Source organism: Dipodomys spectabilis, unplaced genomic scaffold (assembly GCF_019054845.1).
Source record: "Dipodomys spectabilis isolate Male_0828 unplaced genomic scaffold, ASM1905484v1 ptg000069l, whole genome shotgun sequence".
NCBI classification, from domain to species: domain Eukaryota; kingdom Metazoa; phylum Chordata; class Mammalia; order Rodentia; family Heteromyidae; genus Dipodomys; species Dipodomys spectabilis.
In genome coordinates this window covers 20,058,993-20,077,051 of record NW_024870746.1, presented here as the reverse complement: position 1 = coordinate 20,077,051, position 18,059 = coordinate 20,058,993, and the positions used below count along the sequence as shown (strand labels likewise).

General features: G+C 42.2%; 1 protein-coding gene and 1 pseudogene across 2 annotated transcripts in view; both read right to left on the bottom strand.

The window, feature by feature from the left end:
* Kcnh1 (potassium voltage-gated channel subfamily H member 1) overlaps positions 1-5,147 on the bottom strand; it is a 313,617-nt gene extending 308,470 nt beyond the window's left edge. Inside the window, exon 1 of one of the 2 annotated variants that reach the window (XM_042682005.1) lies at positions 4,929-5,147. In XM_042682005.1, coding sequence (XP_042537939.1) covers positions 4,929-5,007 — 79 coding nt within the window. In that variant the 5' untranslated portion in view covers positions 5,008-5,147. The remainder of the gene's footprint in view (positions 1-4,928) is intronic. The other variant, XM_042682007.1, reaches the window with a different exon arrangement.
* Positions 5,148-17,309: 12,162 nt separating this feature from the next.
* Positions 17,310-17,949, bottom strand: LOC122109646 (annotated as a pseudogene).
* Between the last annotated feature and the right edge of the window lie 110 nt (positions 17,950-18,059).

Sequence of the window (18,059 nt, the reverse complement as noted above, 5' to 3'; positions counted from 1 at the left end):
TTAAAAAATAATACTAACCGGGTGTTGGTGGCTCACGCCTGCAATCCTAGCTACTCAGGAGGCTGAGATCTGAGGATCGCAGTTCAAAGTCTGTGAGACTCTTATTTCCAATAAACCACCAGAAAACCGGAAGTGGTGCTGTGGCTCAAGTGGCAGAGCACTAGCTTTGAGCTGAGGAGATGAGGGACAGCGCCCAGGCCCAGAGTTCAAGCCCCATGGCCAAATAAATAATAATAATAAAGAAATCTAATAACAACAGATGCTGGATGGGATGTGGCCAAAAGGGAATCCTACTACATTTTTGGTGAGAGTGTAAACTTGTTCAACCACTTTGGAAGGCAGTATGTTGGTTCCTCAAAAGACTACACATAGAGCTCCCCTATGACACAGCAATCCCACTTTTGGGCATTTACCCAAACGATCTCAAACAAGGCCAAACTAAAGCTACCAGCACAACTATGTTTATCTCAGCATTATTTACCATAGCTAAGATATGGAACCAATCCAGATGCCTCTCAGTAGATGAATGGATTAAGAAAATGTGAGATATATATATATATAGATATATAGATATATATATATGTATATGTATATATGTATATGTATATGTATATATATATATATATATATATAGTAATTCTATGCCTCCATCAGAAAGAATGACATTGCCCCATTTGTTAGGAAATGGAAAGACTTGGAAAAAAATATATTAACTGAAGTAAGCCAGGCCCAAAGCAGCATAGGTCCCATAGTTTCCCTTATTTGCAATAGCTAGTATATGTATAGGACAAGCAGAAAGGTCAAAAGCTATGTACATATGACCATGTAAGATGATGATAAGCAAAATGAACCCCAAGATAGGGATACAAGAGGTTTTATCTTTCTTGCTGTTGTTTTTAATGTGTGTATATATATATATATATATATAATATATATATATATATAATGTACTATGTGATTTTTTTATTTCTTTTGTATGTTCTTCTCCCATGGTATAACCCCTGTTTTCACTGTATTTGATGTCGGTTTCCTGAATCTTGTATATACATTTTTCTAATTTGGGAAGGGGAAGAGAAATAACAAAATGCTGAAATAAGGATACAGGTTGACCCATTATAACAATGAGATGTACAAGACACTATGTTGAAAAGATGTACAAGACACTATGTTACAACTTTGGGGGGGGAGGAGTCGGAGAGGTGGGGAGGTGGGGAGGAAAGGGATGGTAAGGGAAAAACAAAGGTAACAATGCTGGACAGGCAATGGACTCATTACCTTACTCATGTAACTGTAACCCCTCTGTACAGGATCTTTACAATAAAAATATGCATAACAATAGCTAAAGCAAAAAGGACTATGTTTGTGTCACAAGTGGTAAAGCACTTGCTTAGCAGGCAGAAGACCCTGAGTTCAAAACCTTGGAATTACCATACACATACACACACACACACACACACACACACACAATCAGTAAATTTCTGTTAAATGAACAGAGGAGAAATAACTGCTTTCTCTTCCCTGATCTGTCTTTAACTTTTTCTAATTCTTTCTCTTAATAAACAAGGAAATTTCCTAACCTTAGGATTCTTAGTTCCTTAAGCACTAGAGACACTTCACCTCCTCTGCTAACTGTCATGCATTCAGGGCCATAGCTGGTGAGAAGGGACTTGAATGTGTGGTGCCCTGATCCTGCCCCCGCCAACTCCTAAATCACTGCCAAATGTGAAAAGCCTGTACTTCCTGAAAACAGAATTTGGCCTCTCCTTTGCCCTGTTATTCTGTTTGGATGTGGTAGCATGGCTGTTAGCCAAAATGGATGTTGTTCTTGTTGTTGTAACATTTTATTTAATCTCCACTGGGAAATTACGCTTCTTGAGGGAATTAGTGGCAATACAAGGGATGTTACTGCATGGAGTGGTATACAGAGCACAACACTGCAGCCAAAGAGCTGAGGGCCTTGGCAGCTCTGCCCTTCCATATTTGGAGATCTCTTTATCTATACAGTGTGGAGAAGGAGGGACAGACTAGATTGTATCTAAAGTTCATGTCACTTTATGTTTCTATAATGTTCAGACACCAGATATTCAATTTATCCCCAAACATTAGCATACAATGTAGGTAGCTTTGGGGGCTGGGGGCATGGTGAAAAATCATTTCAAGGACCAAAACAATGGTGCTCCAAGAAGGATGCATGAGGGGGGAGGTAAAGCTCAATGGTAGAGCACTTGACTATGAAGTGGGAGGCTCTGGGTTCCATCACTGGCACTGCAAAAAAAAAAAAAAAGTAGAAAAAGTAGTAGTAGAGGAGGGAGAGAAGGAAGAGGAGGAAGGAGAGAAGGAAGAGGAGGAGGGAGAGAAGGAAGAGGAAAAGAAGGAAGAGGAAGATGAAAAGGAAAAGGAAGAAGAGGAGGAGGCAGAGGAAAAATAAGGAAATGAGGAAGAAGAAGAGGAAGAAGCAGAGAAGGAAGAGGAGAATGAGAAGGAGGAGGAGGAGGAGGAGGAGGAGGAGGAGGAGGAAATGATGATTAATAATAAGAAAAGGATGGCCTCAGGCACTAAATGGTTTAATCTTCCTGGGACTCTGTCTTCAGGTCTGTGAAAGAGCAATAGCATCACATGGGACCACTAGGATAAAATACCTAATGTAAATGATTACAAGGGGTTGCTATTTAAAGGTAAAATGCTGTTTATGTCCAAAAATAGGCTAGTGGATTTTAGAAGAATACAATCAATATTTTTTAAAATAGACTTTTTCCATCACAGTAAAAACACAATGCATGAAGATACATGTGCTATTTCTTTTTTAGAGTTCACATTTTTTGTCAACTCCTATTGACTGAATATTGTGAAAAGGATCACTAAAATCATAAACCCATACTTGGAGATCAGCACTTTCTCACTTGAAAGAATAGGAAATTTTAGAGTTCACCCAACTCTTTCAACTGCTCTGTTTATGTTGCTGATGCTGGTCAATTAATTGGAAATCAAGCTTTGGAGACAGGTGTTGAGATAACAATAGCAGTGTTTTAAAAAAAAAAAATCACATCCATGTGTTTTTGATATGGTACGTGTGCTTTGCTTACACCAAGCCAACAGCTCCAAGATCCGCTACACCACGCGGCATTCTGCCCACTGGGCTACAGACCCTCAAGTTCTTCCCCTGAGCTCAAGGAGCGCAGGTCTGCAGTGTGTAGGACTCTTCATGCTCTAACCTATTTAGTATCTATTAGATCATAGAGTTTCTCCAAGAGCATCAAGGATACTGTCTCTCTACCAAAAGAAGAAGCTGTCGGTAATACTGACATAAACGGTGGGACCATTAACAATACCATCCTCTAATCTGCAAGACTATCTCCATGCTCCCTGGGGACCAGTAACAAAAGCAAGTACAGTGCAGTAACTCGTAAATAATGATTTGCATTTAAAACCCATGAATACCTTCGATGTGTTCAGGGCAGAAAAGTTCATTGTGGCTATTTGCTTAGTAATTACCACTCCCTCTTGCATTCCCAGGTAACTGTGACTTGCTCTAAAAGCTACCTTCGTTTAAGAAAGGAAGATCTTAGAGGCAGAGATTGGCTAAAAACACCCTTTCATGCTTTCATTCTTAAGAGGCACACACTAAAGAAATAGCTGTTTTTTAAAAAAGCACTTAGCTAACACATACATGATTTGCTATCCTAGTTGATTCCTCTTTTTCATATGTGTGTGTGTGTGTGTGTGTGTATACATATATATGCACGCTGTGTAAGTTGCTTTTTAATTGAAGTGTGCTTATTAGTGGCAGAGGTCACTTTCGTGCCCTTCCTCTACACCCCTAACCAAAACCCAGCAGAAGCTCACGGTTTTAACCTTCCACTCCAAGGCTGGAAACCGTGTTAGGTACCCCTTCTCCAAACCCATCTCCGGAGTGAGCTCCTCTAGTGTCTGGGTAGGAGAATGTCATCTGCCAGTGGAAGGAGCTGGGTCCAAGCCCCGGGCAAAGAGCATCTTAGGCGCCGCTCCTTTCATGGTTGGTAGCGTTTGATGAACAGGTGTAGGCGCCACCTGCCAAGAGCGCCCACCTGGCCCCGAGAGCGCTTCATCCCTTCCCCGGGCTGGGGATCCAAAAGGCGTTAGAAATCCTTCCCTGCCGCATCCCTGCCTCTGCGACCCTCGCCAACCTCCCCGCCCTCCTTGCTACGGAGAAAACAGACAAGTACTGCGGGACAGATGGATCGGACCACGAATCGATCAATAGGCTCGGTGAGTTTGGGAATTGATCGTGAGCAGGACTTCAAGAGTGCATAAAACACTGGCGGGGGGAGGGCGCAGAGGGGTGAACCTCAGCAGCCCAGCCCAGCCCAGCCCACACCCCGGAGTCCCCAAGCCCCTCCCCATACCCGAGCCTCAGACTTTGCGCTTCACGGGTGGAGGGTGGGGGCGGCCAGGACTCAGGGTTGCGGGTGTCCGCGGCCGGCCCTCCCCCGCGGAAGGAGCAGGTCCGGAGCCCCCGGGTCCTTCCAGCGCCGAGGCTCGTTGCGATCTTGGGCGCGCGCGCTGCGGCCAGCCTCCAGTCACTTTTCCCAGTACTTTGCTGATCAGCTGTCTTGGAGATGAGACCGAAGGGGGCGCGAAAGCGGCCTCAACAGCAACCCTAGATCTCTCCCCTCTTGGATCTGGGGGGCGCATCAGACCCCCACCCCGCCCTGCCCAGCGCCCCACACACATCCCCGCCTCCCCCCACACTTCCCCAGCTCCCGAGCCCCCGCTCCAAACAGACTCCCCGCTATTCTGCAGCAGCGGCTGGCACCGGGGCAGCGGGAGGCGTCTGTCAGAAAAAAAGGCACTGCTTCAATCATCATCATCACCATCATCATCATCATCATCATCATCATCATCATTTTTCTAAAAATCTTGGGTAACCGAAATCCAAATGCACCTCTTACCATTGGACCGCCGGACAATATTCTCCAAAAACGTGTTTTGCGGGGCCACCAGTCCCCTTCTGCCCCCGGCCATGGTCATCCTCGCCCGGCGGCTCGGGGTCTGGGGGGCGTCCCAGCTCGGCTCCTTACCGCAGTAGGCAGCGGCGGGACGCGCGGCCCGCGTGCGTTCCGGGATCCGAGCGCCCCATGCGCCCCACCGGGCCGGGCAGCGTAGGGGCGGCGGCTGGCTCCGGCGGCCACCCTCGCGCCCTCTCCGCGCCTCCCTTCCTGCGGGCCGCCTGGCCGTGCACTCACCGCCCGCGCGGGGCTCGGCTCGCCGCAGCCGCCTCCGGGTGGGCGGAGGGAGCCGCGCGCCCGGGCCCGTGGCGCCCCCTGCCGGGCGCGCGTCCCCGGCGGGCGGGAGACCAACCACGCGGGGGTGGGAGGGGGCGTGGGGGGCGAGGGGAGGGGAGCGAGGGGTCAAGAGGGGAGGAGTGAGTGGGGCAAAGGGAGGGGGCGGGGAGGGGCGAGGAGAGGGAGTGGGTGGCGAGGGGGCCCCCTCCGCACCCCAGGAAGCCGCAGGCGGTGGTGGATCGAGGTTGGGGCGCCAGCGGCACCCTCTGGGCACCGCAGGGAAATGTGCCCGGGGTGCACCTGCCGATATCCACTCCCCCACCTCCACCCCCACCCCCAACACGCTCACCAGAAGTCTTAGGGGAGCCTCGATGCCACTTTCTCTGGTACTCTTCAAACCAAAGCTCAAGGCCCTTCTGAGGGTCTGGGGACACCTTCCGGCCCCCGCATCCGGTTTGCGGGGTTCCTGAGCTGGGCCGGGGTCTGAACCGTAATTGCAAGGGGGTAGACTTGTAGAGTGACTGACAGCTTCAGGGGAGGCATCTTGGGTTGGTTTTACGGTGGGTGCCCATGCAGTTCCACATTTGATAAATTCTTCAAGCAACTTGCAGGCCAGGAAAATACACACACACACACAAACACACACACACCAGAGCATACATTAATACATAAATTTTAATATATAAAAACACTAATATAATACACATAACATATATTGTGTATATTTTTATATATGGTGATATATAATATACATACACAAATATATACACACAAACGTATAGATACATATTTAACTTTTTTTAAAGCTAAATAACAACCTCTCTGATCGGTGTGTAAGGTTATGAAACCAGAACAGGCTGATACACATCAAAACTGTGGACTTGCCTCTGATGCTTGCCTGTCTGCCTTTCAGCCTTGCTTAATCATCAGCCTGGTAGAAATCACACGTGCCCAAGTTTTCAGGATAGGAGCCAAAACAACCCCCTTTCATTGGCTTATTTTGGGGGATTTCTACCTGCACATACTCTATACCTTTCTTTCTACTACATATTCCTATTGTGGCAGGGGTCTACTGCTGTGCCACAGATGAGCAATAGGTTGATACTTTCAGACTATCAACAGTCAACCCAAAAGTCAAGAGCAAAACTAACCCAGGAACCTCCTTTGTTCTGAGTTAGCCATCCTGGTGCACCCTCCCGGCTTTCACATCATCCTGCCTCAGTCTACTAATCTCAAAAATAGAACCAATTTCTCCCCCAGAAATCTCTTCCTATAATGAAGAGCACAGGAGATGATGCAGGGAACAGAATTTTACACTTTAAAGTATTATACCAAGGTCAAATGTCATCATTGGAAAGCCTAAATAAATTGGCCCATAACAAATTCAATCTTCATCTAATTGTCGTCGCCAAGTGAGCAGATGACTGCTGTTAGTGGAGAGTCAGATACAACTTGCATGACATTGAAATGAACACAAAGCTACACTTTTCCACAGGATAGCATTCTACCCCTTACATCAGGCACCCAGTTTAGAGCTGCGATTTCTTAAACCCTAGCTCCTTCTAGTGGTGGTTTGTTCTTTTACAAATGAGATATTGGTTGAAGAGAACTTGACTCTGAAATGTATCCAAAGCATTTGGTTAAGTTTGTTTAAATGAAGCTCTTCAGGTTGTGTGATTTATGCTGGAACATTCCCAAGAGGATGTTTAAAAAAATAATCAGGCAAATTCATATTCTTGCTTTTGATAGGAAGATAGAGAAACGAATAGGAGGGGACTCGCTTTGCCAAAAAGAGTTACTAAAATAACGTCCAATTTTAATAGGTTCTCACGTTCCATTGCTTGAGTAAAAAAGGAAACTGATGATATTTATATGTAAAAACTTTAGTAGGCTACCTGACAGCCAAAAGGATCAAAGAATATATCCATTTTAAATGCACTGTGACTGTGGTTCTCAATATGTATTCTGTGTCTTCATCTTTTATTTATTTATTTTTTTTTTGTGGGGCTTGAACTCTGGGCCTGGGTGCTGTCCCTGAGCTCTTCAGCCACAGCACCACTTCCAGTTTTTTGGTGTTAATTGGAGATAAGAGTCTCTCGGACGTTGCTGCACAGGCTGGCTTTGAACCACATTCCTCAGATCTCAGCCTCCTGAGCATGAGACACCGGTGCCCGGCTGTGCATCTTTTTAAATGCTATAACTCTTAGTGGCATACTTGAAACATCTAAAAGAACACTAAAGAGGCATCCATCTTTAACTACAGTATGATAGTATGTCATGGTCTATATCTCTCCCTCCTTCTTGGCTGACCCTCAACACATCTGGCTGTAGGAACAGAACGACGTTCTTCCCTCATTCTCATTGAGATTTACAAGTCCATATTCCTGTTATGGCTGCGTCTTTCTTAGGGCTGGTATGACAGTTCACTATGCTTCTCATCTCTAACTTGCCATCTACTGTTTCCTGCTTTATGTTTAACACCTTCTCAGCTAAAAGTTATAACTCTACCACTGTCATATTGGACTCTCGGAGGAAATTCTCATATTATAAATCTTACAAAAAACTGGTAACATGTTTATGAAGGATTTGCAACACATGGTTATGCCTCCATTAGTTGAGAGCTTCTTTACTTTTATTAACAAAGCCACTTTCATATAAAGTGACAACTGTAACTCACCAGAGTTACAGATAAAAACTGCTTCTGCATAAAATGAACTACTACTGATTCAAAAGTTAACTGAGAAGGCTCAGAGTCTGAAAGAAAAGTCCCAGTAAGATTCCTGCCCCCCCCCCAGTGTTTCTGGGTTTTCCTTTCCTCCTGGCAGCTGTTTTCTTGTTCTATCTCAGCATTTTGTTCATCTTTCTGTACAGCACACATTTTTGCCCACATCACACACCAGATTGGGAGCTCCTCAAAACAAGGGCAAGCTTAAACAATCTCTGTTATCATGAACATAAGGAATCCATGCTACAAAATGGAATGATGCAGAATGCTACAGAGAAAGATAGATACAAGGGTCTGCAGATTGGCTGAGAAGAGTCCAGAAAACAACAGAAAAATCTCTCTGCTCAGCAACAGCAACAAGAAGACACACTGTCACATACCTCTGGGAGCAAGTGGCATCCTGAAGACAGGAACTGCGTTTTTCCCTTCATTAAGACCATGAAGTGGGGGTGACAGATTTCAGAACTCTTAGATAGAGGAGCATTTCTCATGAATCTTAGAAGATAGGAAACCCAGAGAGGCAAGTTGGATTTCATTCACAGCAGCAGCAGCAGCAGCAGCAGCAGCATAAGCAGAGGAGAATCCGAACAGAGAGGATTTCTCCACTCAGCCACCAAGAATAAAATACCTGAAAGTGGAGGAATTCACAGTATGGGAAACTCAGTTTCTACACCTCAATGATTGTCTCACATTTATCATGCATAATTTTTATGGCCAAAACTTTTTCTCTAATAGACATATAGAAATAATGTCTAATGACTGTCTCCCTCAGAAAATCCTGCTTTGCCTTATAGATAACCTTGCAATTTGAGAAAAAGGAAAGAATGTGCTTCAGTGGAATTCTAGCCATCTGTGACCAAACTAATAGGCAGTTTTAAATTTTTACAAAATTAGGTTATATCCTTCAAGTTCCAAGTCCACTGTACCTTATTCTAATTTCCTCTTTCCAAAAGAATAGGTTGTTTAACCTAACTCTTCCTCCAATGAAAAATAATTAGATGTTAAATATTTTAGTATTTCAAAAAAATTACAGACTTTAGCATCACCATACATGTACTATAGATTCTAAAAAAATGTTGATGACTGGAAGCTGTGTCAATAACTCAACAAATATTTAACAAATGTTTATATTTGTTGCATTTTTTCTTTCAGCTACTTTCCTCTCTCCATTTGTACTCTCAGTCTTGCTTTTTTGTTACTATTTAACTTACTTCGATTTAACTTACTCTCTTCACTGGACATTTATTCCTCCATCATGCTGATAGCTCATTCTCTCATAAGGTCTTAAAGTCCTGAAAGTATTTATCCCTCCATGGCCCACATGCTTAGAAACTAGTTAGGATGAGAATTCATTTAGTTCCTGTTGCCATATCCAACCAGTATTCTTTCCATTGATGTAAAACCTCTCTTATTTGGCAGTAAAGATGACATTGTATTCCTCTTCATTTCTTTAAAATGAGTGTAGGGGAAACCACACTCCATTTCTAAGAGGTTAAGGTGCTTAGGGAAGTGTGGTAGTAAAATATTAAGTAAGCAGTTAGATAAACTAGCAGTTGTTCTACAGTTCAAGAGAAACTGATGCATAGAGTCAAAGATTGGAAATCACCAGCGATTGCTTTCAAGAGAGGCTGAAAAAAGCTCATCTGGAAGCGTGGTGAGTTGGGAGAAATGGTTTTGTAGATGCTTAGAAAGAGAAAGTGAAGATAGGCACCATGTGAAGTACACTATAAACTGGGAAAATACTTATTGTGTCCTGTGACTACTCAGCCATTTGAGACCATAGCAGTATTTTCTATGGGATTGGTGAAACGAAATTACAGTGGGTTTAAAAGTAAAGCAGAAAGATACAGGTAAGAGAAGACTGATCTAAAGTTCAGTTACATACTGCCTTACCAGCCTATACAGAAATGAAGATCAATTTTTTTAATATTTTAATTTATATCCTATCTGAAAAGCAATGACCTTTTCAGATGTCTAAAACCAGAAGAAATCCATGGCATGCATAAAAATCAGTTGGTAGTGGTGATTGGCAGCATAAAGGACCCAAAAAGAAACCGTGTTAGGATTCATGTGGTGGTGAAGGCTGAGGATAGGTAATAAAGAACCTAGCACTAGATCTGTGATGGACTAGGAATCTGCCCCACATAGACTACGGCACTCACTTAGAGTGTCTTAGACTTGTATTATAGCTCTCAAGCCACATCTCTGTCCCTGTTTTCCCCTATTAGTTTTGAGGTAGAGTCTCATTTCCTAACTATATGGTCACTTGAGCCAAAATTTACTTACTTTAGGCTTCCCAACATTGCTGCGCTACTTACTTTAGGCTTCCCAACATTGCTGCGCTCCCAGTACATGCCTTTATATCCAGCTTTCCTCTGTGCAGACTGAGTCTCATAGACTTTTCTGGAATGAGATTCTCCCATTCTCAGCCTCCCACATGGTGTTGGATGACAGATATACATCACTATGCCTGGCTATGAGTTGAGAAGGGATCCTGTAAAAGTTTTTTCCAGGGAAGAATTTCTGTCTTAAGATATTATCTATTTTGGAGAAAGTTCCATGAGTTGCTGAAAATAATGTGTATTCTGCAGGTCCCTGATGAAATGTTCTGTAGGTATCTGCTAAGTCATTTGATTTTAGAGTCATTTAATTCTTGTCATTTAATTTCCTTGTTGATTTTTTTTTATCTGGATGGATTTGTAAGAGTGGAATATTGAAATCAGACACTATTACTGTGCGGTGGTCTATCTGAGGTTTTGTAAAATTGAGCTCTCCAATGTGCAGTGTGTATGTTTACAATTGTTACCTCCAAAGATTACCATTGTAATATCAGCTGGATTGTTCATTTTATCCTTATGAAACAATCTTCTTTGTTTCTTATACTTTTGGTTCACAGTATAGTAGAGCCATTTCTGCTTGCTTTAAAGCTCCTTTTGCTTAGAAAACCTTTTCCTATCCTTTCGCTCTCACCATAGACTTGTCTTTGCCAGTGAAGTACATTTCTGGTAAGAACCAAATCAATGGTTCCAAATTTTTAATTCAATCTGCCAGTTTGTCTCTTTTAATTAGATAATTAAGACCACTGACATGTAGAGTTATTATTGACAGGTATGTAGTAAATCCTATCGTTTTATTGGTACTATAGTGTTTGATTATTCCTTGATCTTCATTTGCTAATCTAGTCATCTAGTGAGATTTATTCTTACTTGCATTTTCATGACTTGTTTATCTTTCTCTTTTACATTTTGTGTGGATGCCAGCGCTAGGCCTTGAACTTGGTTGCTATCCCTGAGTTCTTTTAGTCAAGGTTAGCACTCTTCTCCTTGAGCCATAACTCTGCTTCTGGCCTTTTGGGGTTAACTGGAGATAAGAGTCTTTTGGACTTTTCCTGCCTGGGCTAGCTTTGAACTGTGATCCTGAGTAGCTAGGATTACAAGCGTGAGCCACCAGTATACAGTAAGATAGGATTATTTTAAGTATCTTCTGCAGTTCTAGTTTAGAGGCCATGCTTCAGGTTTTGTTTATTGTGAGATGTTTTATTTCTCCTTAAGTTATTAAGGATAGCATTGCTGAGTTTTATAATCTAGATGTAGTTATTTTCCTTCAGAACTTAAAATACATCATTCCAAGAGTTTCTGTTGGTAAATCTATTACTTTCATGGGTTTGTTTTAAAGGTTATTTGGTCTCTCACATAGTTTTTAATATACTCAGCTTGTTTATTTTGCCTACTATTTCACTATAATATGATGCAAAGAGGTCCTTAACCTGTTTGGAATCCTAAAAGCCTCTTGTTCCTATGAACATCTCTCTCTAAAGTTCCAGAATTTTTCTGCTATAATGTTATTGAATGTTTTAGATGCCTTAGCTTACATTCTTCTCTTCTATGCCCATAGTTCATATGTTTTGTCTTTTAATGATGCCCAAGAGGTCTTGCATGTTCCATTCATACCTCTTTTGTTATCCATTCATTTTCTTCATCTGTGTGTTCTAACACATCTACCTTCTTGTCAAGCCTTGAATTCTACCTTCTGTTTGGATCAAGTCTGCTGGAGAAATTTTCAGCTGAGTTTTTTATGACTTCTAGAGATATTCATTTGCAAAATGTCTTATTTCTTTATATTTTTACTTCTTTCATGTCCTATATTTTTTTATTTTGAACATTTCTTTACTGGAATTTCTTGAAATTCAGTTAACTCATATTATATCTAATTTCACCAATCATTCTTACAATAATTTTTTTAATTCTTTGAGATTTTAACTACCCCAGTAGTCATATTGACTTGTATTTTTCATAGTTCTTCATTGTTTTTCTTCATTGGTATTTGCAGATCTGAAGCCAAATCATTTGGTCGGAGGCTTTAATTACTTGTCTATTCCAATTGAAATATTCCCAATGTTCAAGCAGGACAGTGTAATGGACAGGAGGTAGGACCCATAGCCTAGCATTTTCCAACATGCTCAGGGCATTAAGCCTGATCTCCAGTCTACCTAGATCACAGGACTAGAACAAAAACAATCTGTAGTAGCTTGTATCGGGTCTTCGTCCATCCCACGAAAGACTGACAGGGTCCGAGGAAAGGTAAGTGCGGCTGCTGGCCCGTTCCCCAGCCTCCCTTTAGCCCAGGAGACAATCAGATGCAGCAGGGAGTCAAGTCAAGCAGGAACTCATTTATTAACACAGAGCAAGCGCTTTTTAAAGCAAAAAGACCGGGTGGCATGGGAGGGGAGGAGCAGGAACCAATCACTGTAAAGATCACACCCTATCATGCACCTAAGCTTCCCTGGGCTGGTTATGCACTGAACGTAAAGCAAATCGGGCTCTGCCCACTCACCTCCCTCTCAGCGCCATCTTTGCTGTGCATGTGCTCTACATCTTGTAGAAGGGTCAGTTGTTCACTTCTGGACTTCTTTCACTATAAAAACTTCGTTTTTGTGTGTGTGATGGATACTGTTGAAATCCACATGGAGTTGTTTATTTTTTATAGCCTGCCAACTGGGAAGGTTCCAATTTATGCCTCAGTCCCCCAATTTGTGTCCCTAAAGCCAGCAATTGTCCAAATCCAAGAGTAACCTCCCCAATGCATCAGAGAGTGTTTAGGACAAACAGGCCTCTGGGCTCTGCACTGGATGTAGGAGAACTGAGGGACAGGACTCTGCCTATTATGCTCACGGCTTACAGATCCCATTCAACAATTTACCTCCCTGTATGGAAAAGAAGAGTATGGAAGAAGCATAATTGTCAGGTCGCGCTTGACAGTAAACATCCACCAGAAAGCAGTTCTCAGAGGCTGGTTTTCATACGTTGTAGACCCCATCCAGCAGTTTTCTAACGTAGGGGTGGGAGAGGGATTGTGGAAGTGATGTGATTAATAGGCTCTATATGTAGGGCTCTCTGGCCTGACAGGTAAAAAAATACAAGCCTGCCAAGCAGGTGGGCTTAAAATTAACATTGGACAAAATGCAGGATTGAATATAGCTGCTCTTCGTGCTTTTAAGTCTCTTGGGGGAATTACTACGAATCTATGTGAGCAGTTTTGGTTTCCATATATTTCACATTTGCTTCTTATCACAGGATTGCTCTCTTGATCAGGCTGGAGCCTTCCCACCTCTGCATTCAAATGTCACTTTGGTTAATCATATGGCCACCTTTTCCTGTATATACTGTCATTGTGTTGAAAGGCCCTTTTCAGATACACGTCACTTACTATATTATCTTTTAGTAAGAACTACATAAAATAAACCATATAGAGACAATACAAATTACCTGTGAAAAGGAATGATTGACTATAGTTTGCTCACCTAGATAAAGGAAACAGGTATTGAGGAATATAAAGGACTCAGAGCATGTATTGCTGTCTAGATAGCTCCTTTTGGGAACAACAAGTACAGAAAATTTAAAATAGATAAATGACAATTTGTTGTGACATCCTATGAAACAAATGCTAGAGATTCAGTCCCTTAATATTCTGAGAACTGTAAAAAATGCTGCAGGCAACCAAAATCTTATTCTTGGAACAAGAAAACAAATGTAGAAAGCAGAGGACTTTTATCTGGAGAACAGGCACTCATAGAAGTGTAACAAATGGTCAAGAATATGGTAGTCCTCGAGGTCCTTTTTGCTCTTACTTCATTAAAGAGAAGTACATTTCAACTCTATCTACTTTTCAATTCTCATAAACAAGAAAACATATCTAACCAGTTGTCGATGACTCATGCTGGTAATTTTAGCTACTCAGGAGGCTGAGAAATGAGGATCACATTTCAAACCCAGCTGGGCAAGAAATGTCATTAGACTCTTATTTCGAGTTAACTACCAAAAAGTTGAAAACAGCACTGTGACTCAAAGTGGTAGAGCACTAACCTTGAGCACAAAAGCTCAGAGACAGTGCCCAGGTCCTGAGTTCAAGCCCCAGGACCTGCACAAAAAAGAAGAAAGGAAGGAAGGGAGGGAGAGAGAGAGAGAGAGAGAGAGAGAGAGAGAGAGAGAGAGAGAGAGAGAGAGAAAAGGAAGGAAGGAAGGAAGGAAGAAAGAAAGAGAAAGAGAGAGGAAGAAGAGAGAGAGGGAGGGAGGGACAGAAGGAGAGAGAGAGGGGGTAGGAGGGAGGAAGGAAGTGCAGGGAAGAAGGAAGGGGAGGGAGGAAAAGGAGAGAATGTAAGTAAATTGAAGTCTAAAATATGAAAAATATGTATTTTTAAATTGTATGGCCAACGTAAACTCAAATTAGAGGCACATAGTATCAAACTAGAGGTTACAATAAGCCTAAACACAGGGAAAATGCTTTCCTGATTTTGTTCAAAGGGCTAATAAATCTGTTATTTTGAAACTCAAAGTTTAAATTGATACTCATTCTGGACAGTTTGCTGATAGGCTATTAAAAAGATGGGTTAGAATCTAAACAGAGTTACTGGGAACCAGCATGGGTAGATCAAGTGGGAAAAGATAAACAGGAGAGGTTTTTTTTGAGAGTTATTTTTAATTATGGATGACTTTGAATATGGGTCAAATGAAAATGGGGAAAAGAAGGAAAATCAAGAATATAATGTGTAGTGGGAAATCAAGGTCAAGGGCAGTTAAGAATTTCATTATTACCATAGCTAAAAAGCATTTCATAAAAAGGATGCAAAATGTTCAATTTGAAGTCATTTGCATTAGTGTAAATTAGGCTTGTGTTAGATAATTTTATGAGCAAGTTCTAGGGAATTACATAACTGTTTATAGATCTTTAAAGAAAGAACAGAATTTCAGGCAAGTAGCTGCAGATGCACATCCATTAAAGCCTGAACCTGAATATGTGGGGACAAAAGATGAACCTTCACAGAGACACAGAAACCTTAGAGAGGAGCCTGCGTTTCCTAGTGTTTGAGGTGACTTTATTTCGCTCCAAATAAAAGATCTACAACACACATGTGAGCGACATGAAAAAAAAAAATCCCAAGCATGAAGAGTTTCGTCTTGGTGTTAGAAACGATGGAATAGCTGGTGTGTCAAGATAGAATCAGAGGTTCCAATGTGACAAGAAAAAGATAATCAAGTGCTGACTCGGGGTTGGGACAACAATGGAAGAAGAGTTGTAAATTTATAGATGGGGGAAAATTACACATATGGGGACATCAAAAATAAACTTTTGCTGATGGCTCATGCCTGTAATCCTAGCTACTCAAGAGGCCAAGACCTGAGGATTGGGGTTCAAAGCCAGCCTGGTGGTAAAGGCTGTGAGACTCTTATCTCCAATTAACTACCAAAAATGGCAGAAATTGAACTGTGGCTCAAGTGGTAGAGCAAAAGCCTTGAGCAGGAAAAACTCAGGGACAGTTCCCTGGCCCTTAGTTCAAGCCCCAGGACCAGCACAACAACAACAAAAACAAAAAAATGAACTCTTCAAATGTAAGAGAAAACAATGCTGTGAATAACAAAGTCCTGAGGGGGAGACCAGGTAGTGGTTTGAATTACTGATTCACTTCAAGTTTCTGGCAGAGGAAAAGCCTGAGATCAGTTTCACAAATACTGACAACATTTTAAGAAAGTCATTTCAGAGACCGGTGCAATAGCTCATGTCTGTAATCCTAGCTATTTGGGAGCCAAAGAACTGGGAAGGATTGCAAATCAAAGCCAGCCCAGACAAGAAGTTCACAAGACTTCCTCTCAAACACTAGCAGGAAGAGGGTGGTGTTGTGTGCTTGTCATTCCAGATATACAGGAAGTGTAAATAGGAGAATCATTGTCCAGACCAGGCACAAATGTGAAAGTCTAATTTAAAAACAAGTAAATGAAAAGAGCAGAGGCATGGCTCAAGTGGTAGAACACTTACCTAGAAAGTGTGAAGTCCTGTGTCCAAACTCCTGCATGGATTTTTTTAAATCTACAAACATTTAATTAGATATATAAGGATAATAGGGAAATAACTTATTATCAAAATTATAAGTGACATATCTACAGAGATGCAAACCTGTAGGAAAACTGCGCAAAGTTCCTTCTTCAGTCTCAATTTATTCCCTGACAAAGGATGAGACTAATCCACCCACCAGGGCTACGAGCCAGACCAACTCCCACTGCTTCAGACAAAATCTACTGTCTTTCTTTCATCCTTTCCCAATAGCAAATGATAAACTGGTATGCAATTACATGCTACACATACAGAAATATTTATAGAAATATTTATATTATATTTATGTTTCCCTGGAAACATGCATTTCAGAAACTCAGCCCCTGGAGAGGAGTGAATACCACCAGAAAACAAGCAAGATACAAGGATCTGACTTCTGCTTATACAGGTGATTCCCATTATTTAAAAGAGATTCTATTTATAAAAGGTCATTGCCTTGGGACTAGGAAGGTGGCTCAGTGGTAGAGTGCTTGCCTCACATGCATGAGGCTCTGGGTTCAATTCCTCAGCATCACATAAATAGAAAAAGCCAGAAGTGAGAAGTGGGGCTATGGCTCAAGTGGTAGAGTACTAGCCTTGAGCTGAAGAGCTGAGGGACAGCGCCCAGGCCCAGAGTTCAAGCCCCACGACCGACAAAAAAAAAAACAGAAAGGTCACTGCTTACTAGAGAAAATAGGCAGAACAGTGTACCATACAGAAAAACACAAGTCTTTCAGAGGTAGCAAATTATACTCCTTGCCAAGCATTTCTGACTTTTGTTTGTTATTACTTGCAGGCAGTAGAACTCAGGGATTAGTGAATGCTGAAAGCACTCTCTCACTGAGTTTGGTCATCTTAAAGAATATATCTAAATTTAATATCCAAAGAAGAGGTAGAGGGAGGTAGACGGTTGAAGCACAGACATTTCTGTGAGTTGAATTCAGCTTCATATCTAGGCGAGGCCTGGAAGTTCTTCATGTATGTTCAGCCTGGACACAGTCAAGACAGGACATGCTCCAGAACTCCTGTCTGATCAACTGTTCACATTTCTACCGAGGCACAAAGTGCTGGCTATTTTTATTTTTAATAGGACTGAAGTGCCATCATCCACTTCGAATTCTCCATAGTCTTTTAGACACCGCACTTCAATATATAGGCTTTTCGGAGGTTTCCTATCCTGTGTGATATCCAAACCTTCATTTCCTCCCAGTGACCTCATGTAAGTAGCAAGGATCTTTTTATAATGATTGAAGCACTCCATTTCTTCAGCAGACATGTGAAATCGTAAAGCATTTGGCAAGATGCTACCATAGTCCCACCTGAGAGCTCTAATCCGAAGTGATCGGTCATACAAATAGGCTACAGCGCAGCGCTGATTTCTTAATAAAGAACAATGACGAAATTTGATGGTTGGTATCAGATCACCTCTTCCACCTGACTTTGTTTCATTCACATCAGACTGGTTTTGTTCATATGATGCTTTTGTCTCTTCTAGAACTTGTCTGATTCCATCCTCGTTGAAAGCAGGCAGCTGTCCCTCAGGCACGAGGTGCAGCTCTCAGACCAGCTTCATGGCTTTTTCGCCGAACATGGTGGACATGCCCTGGTGGCCTTGTCCAGTCAACCGCCGGGTCTCAGGACAAATGGCCATAGGCTTCGGCAGCCTCACCCTTCTCGTTGGGCCCCTCCATGGATGTTATAAGTCATAT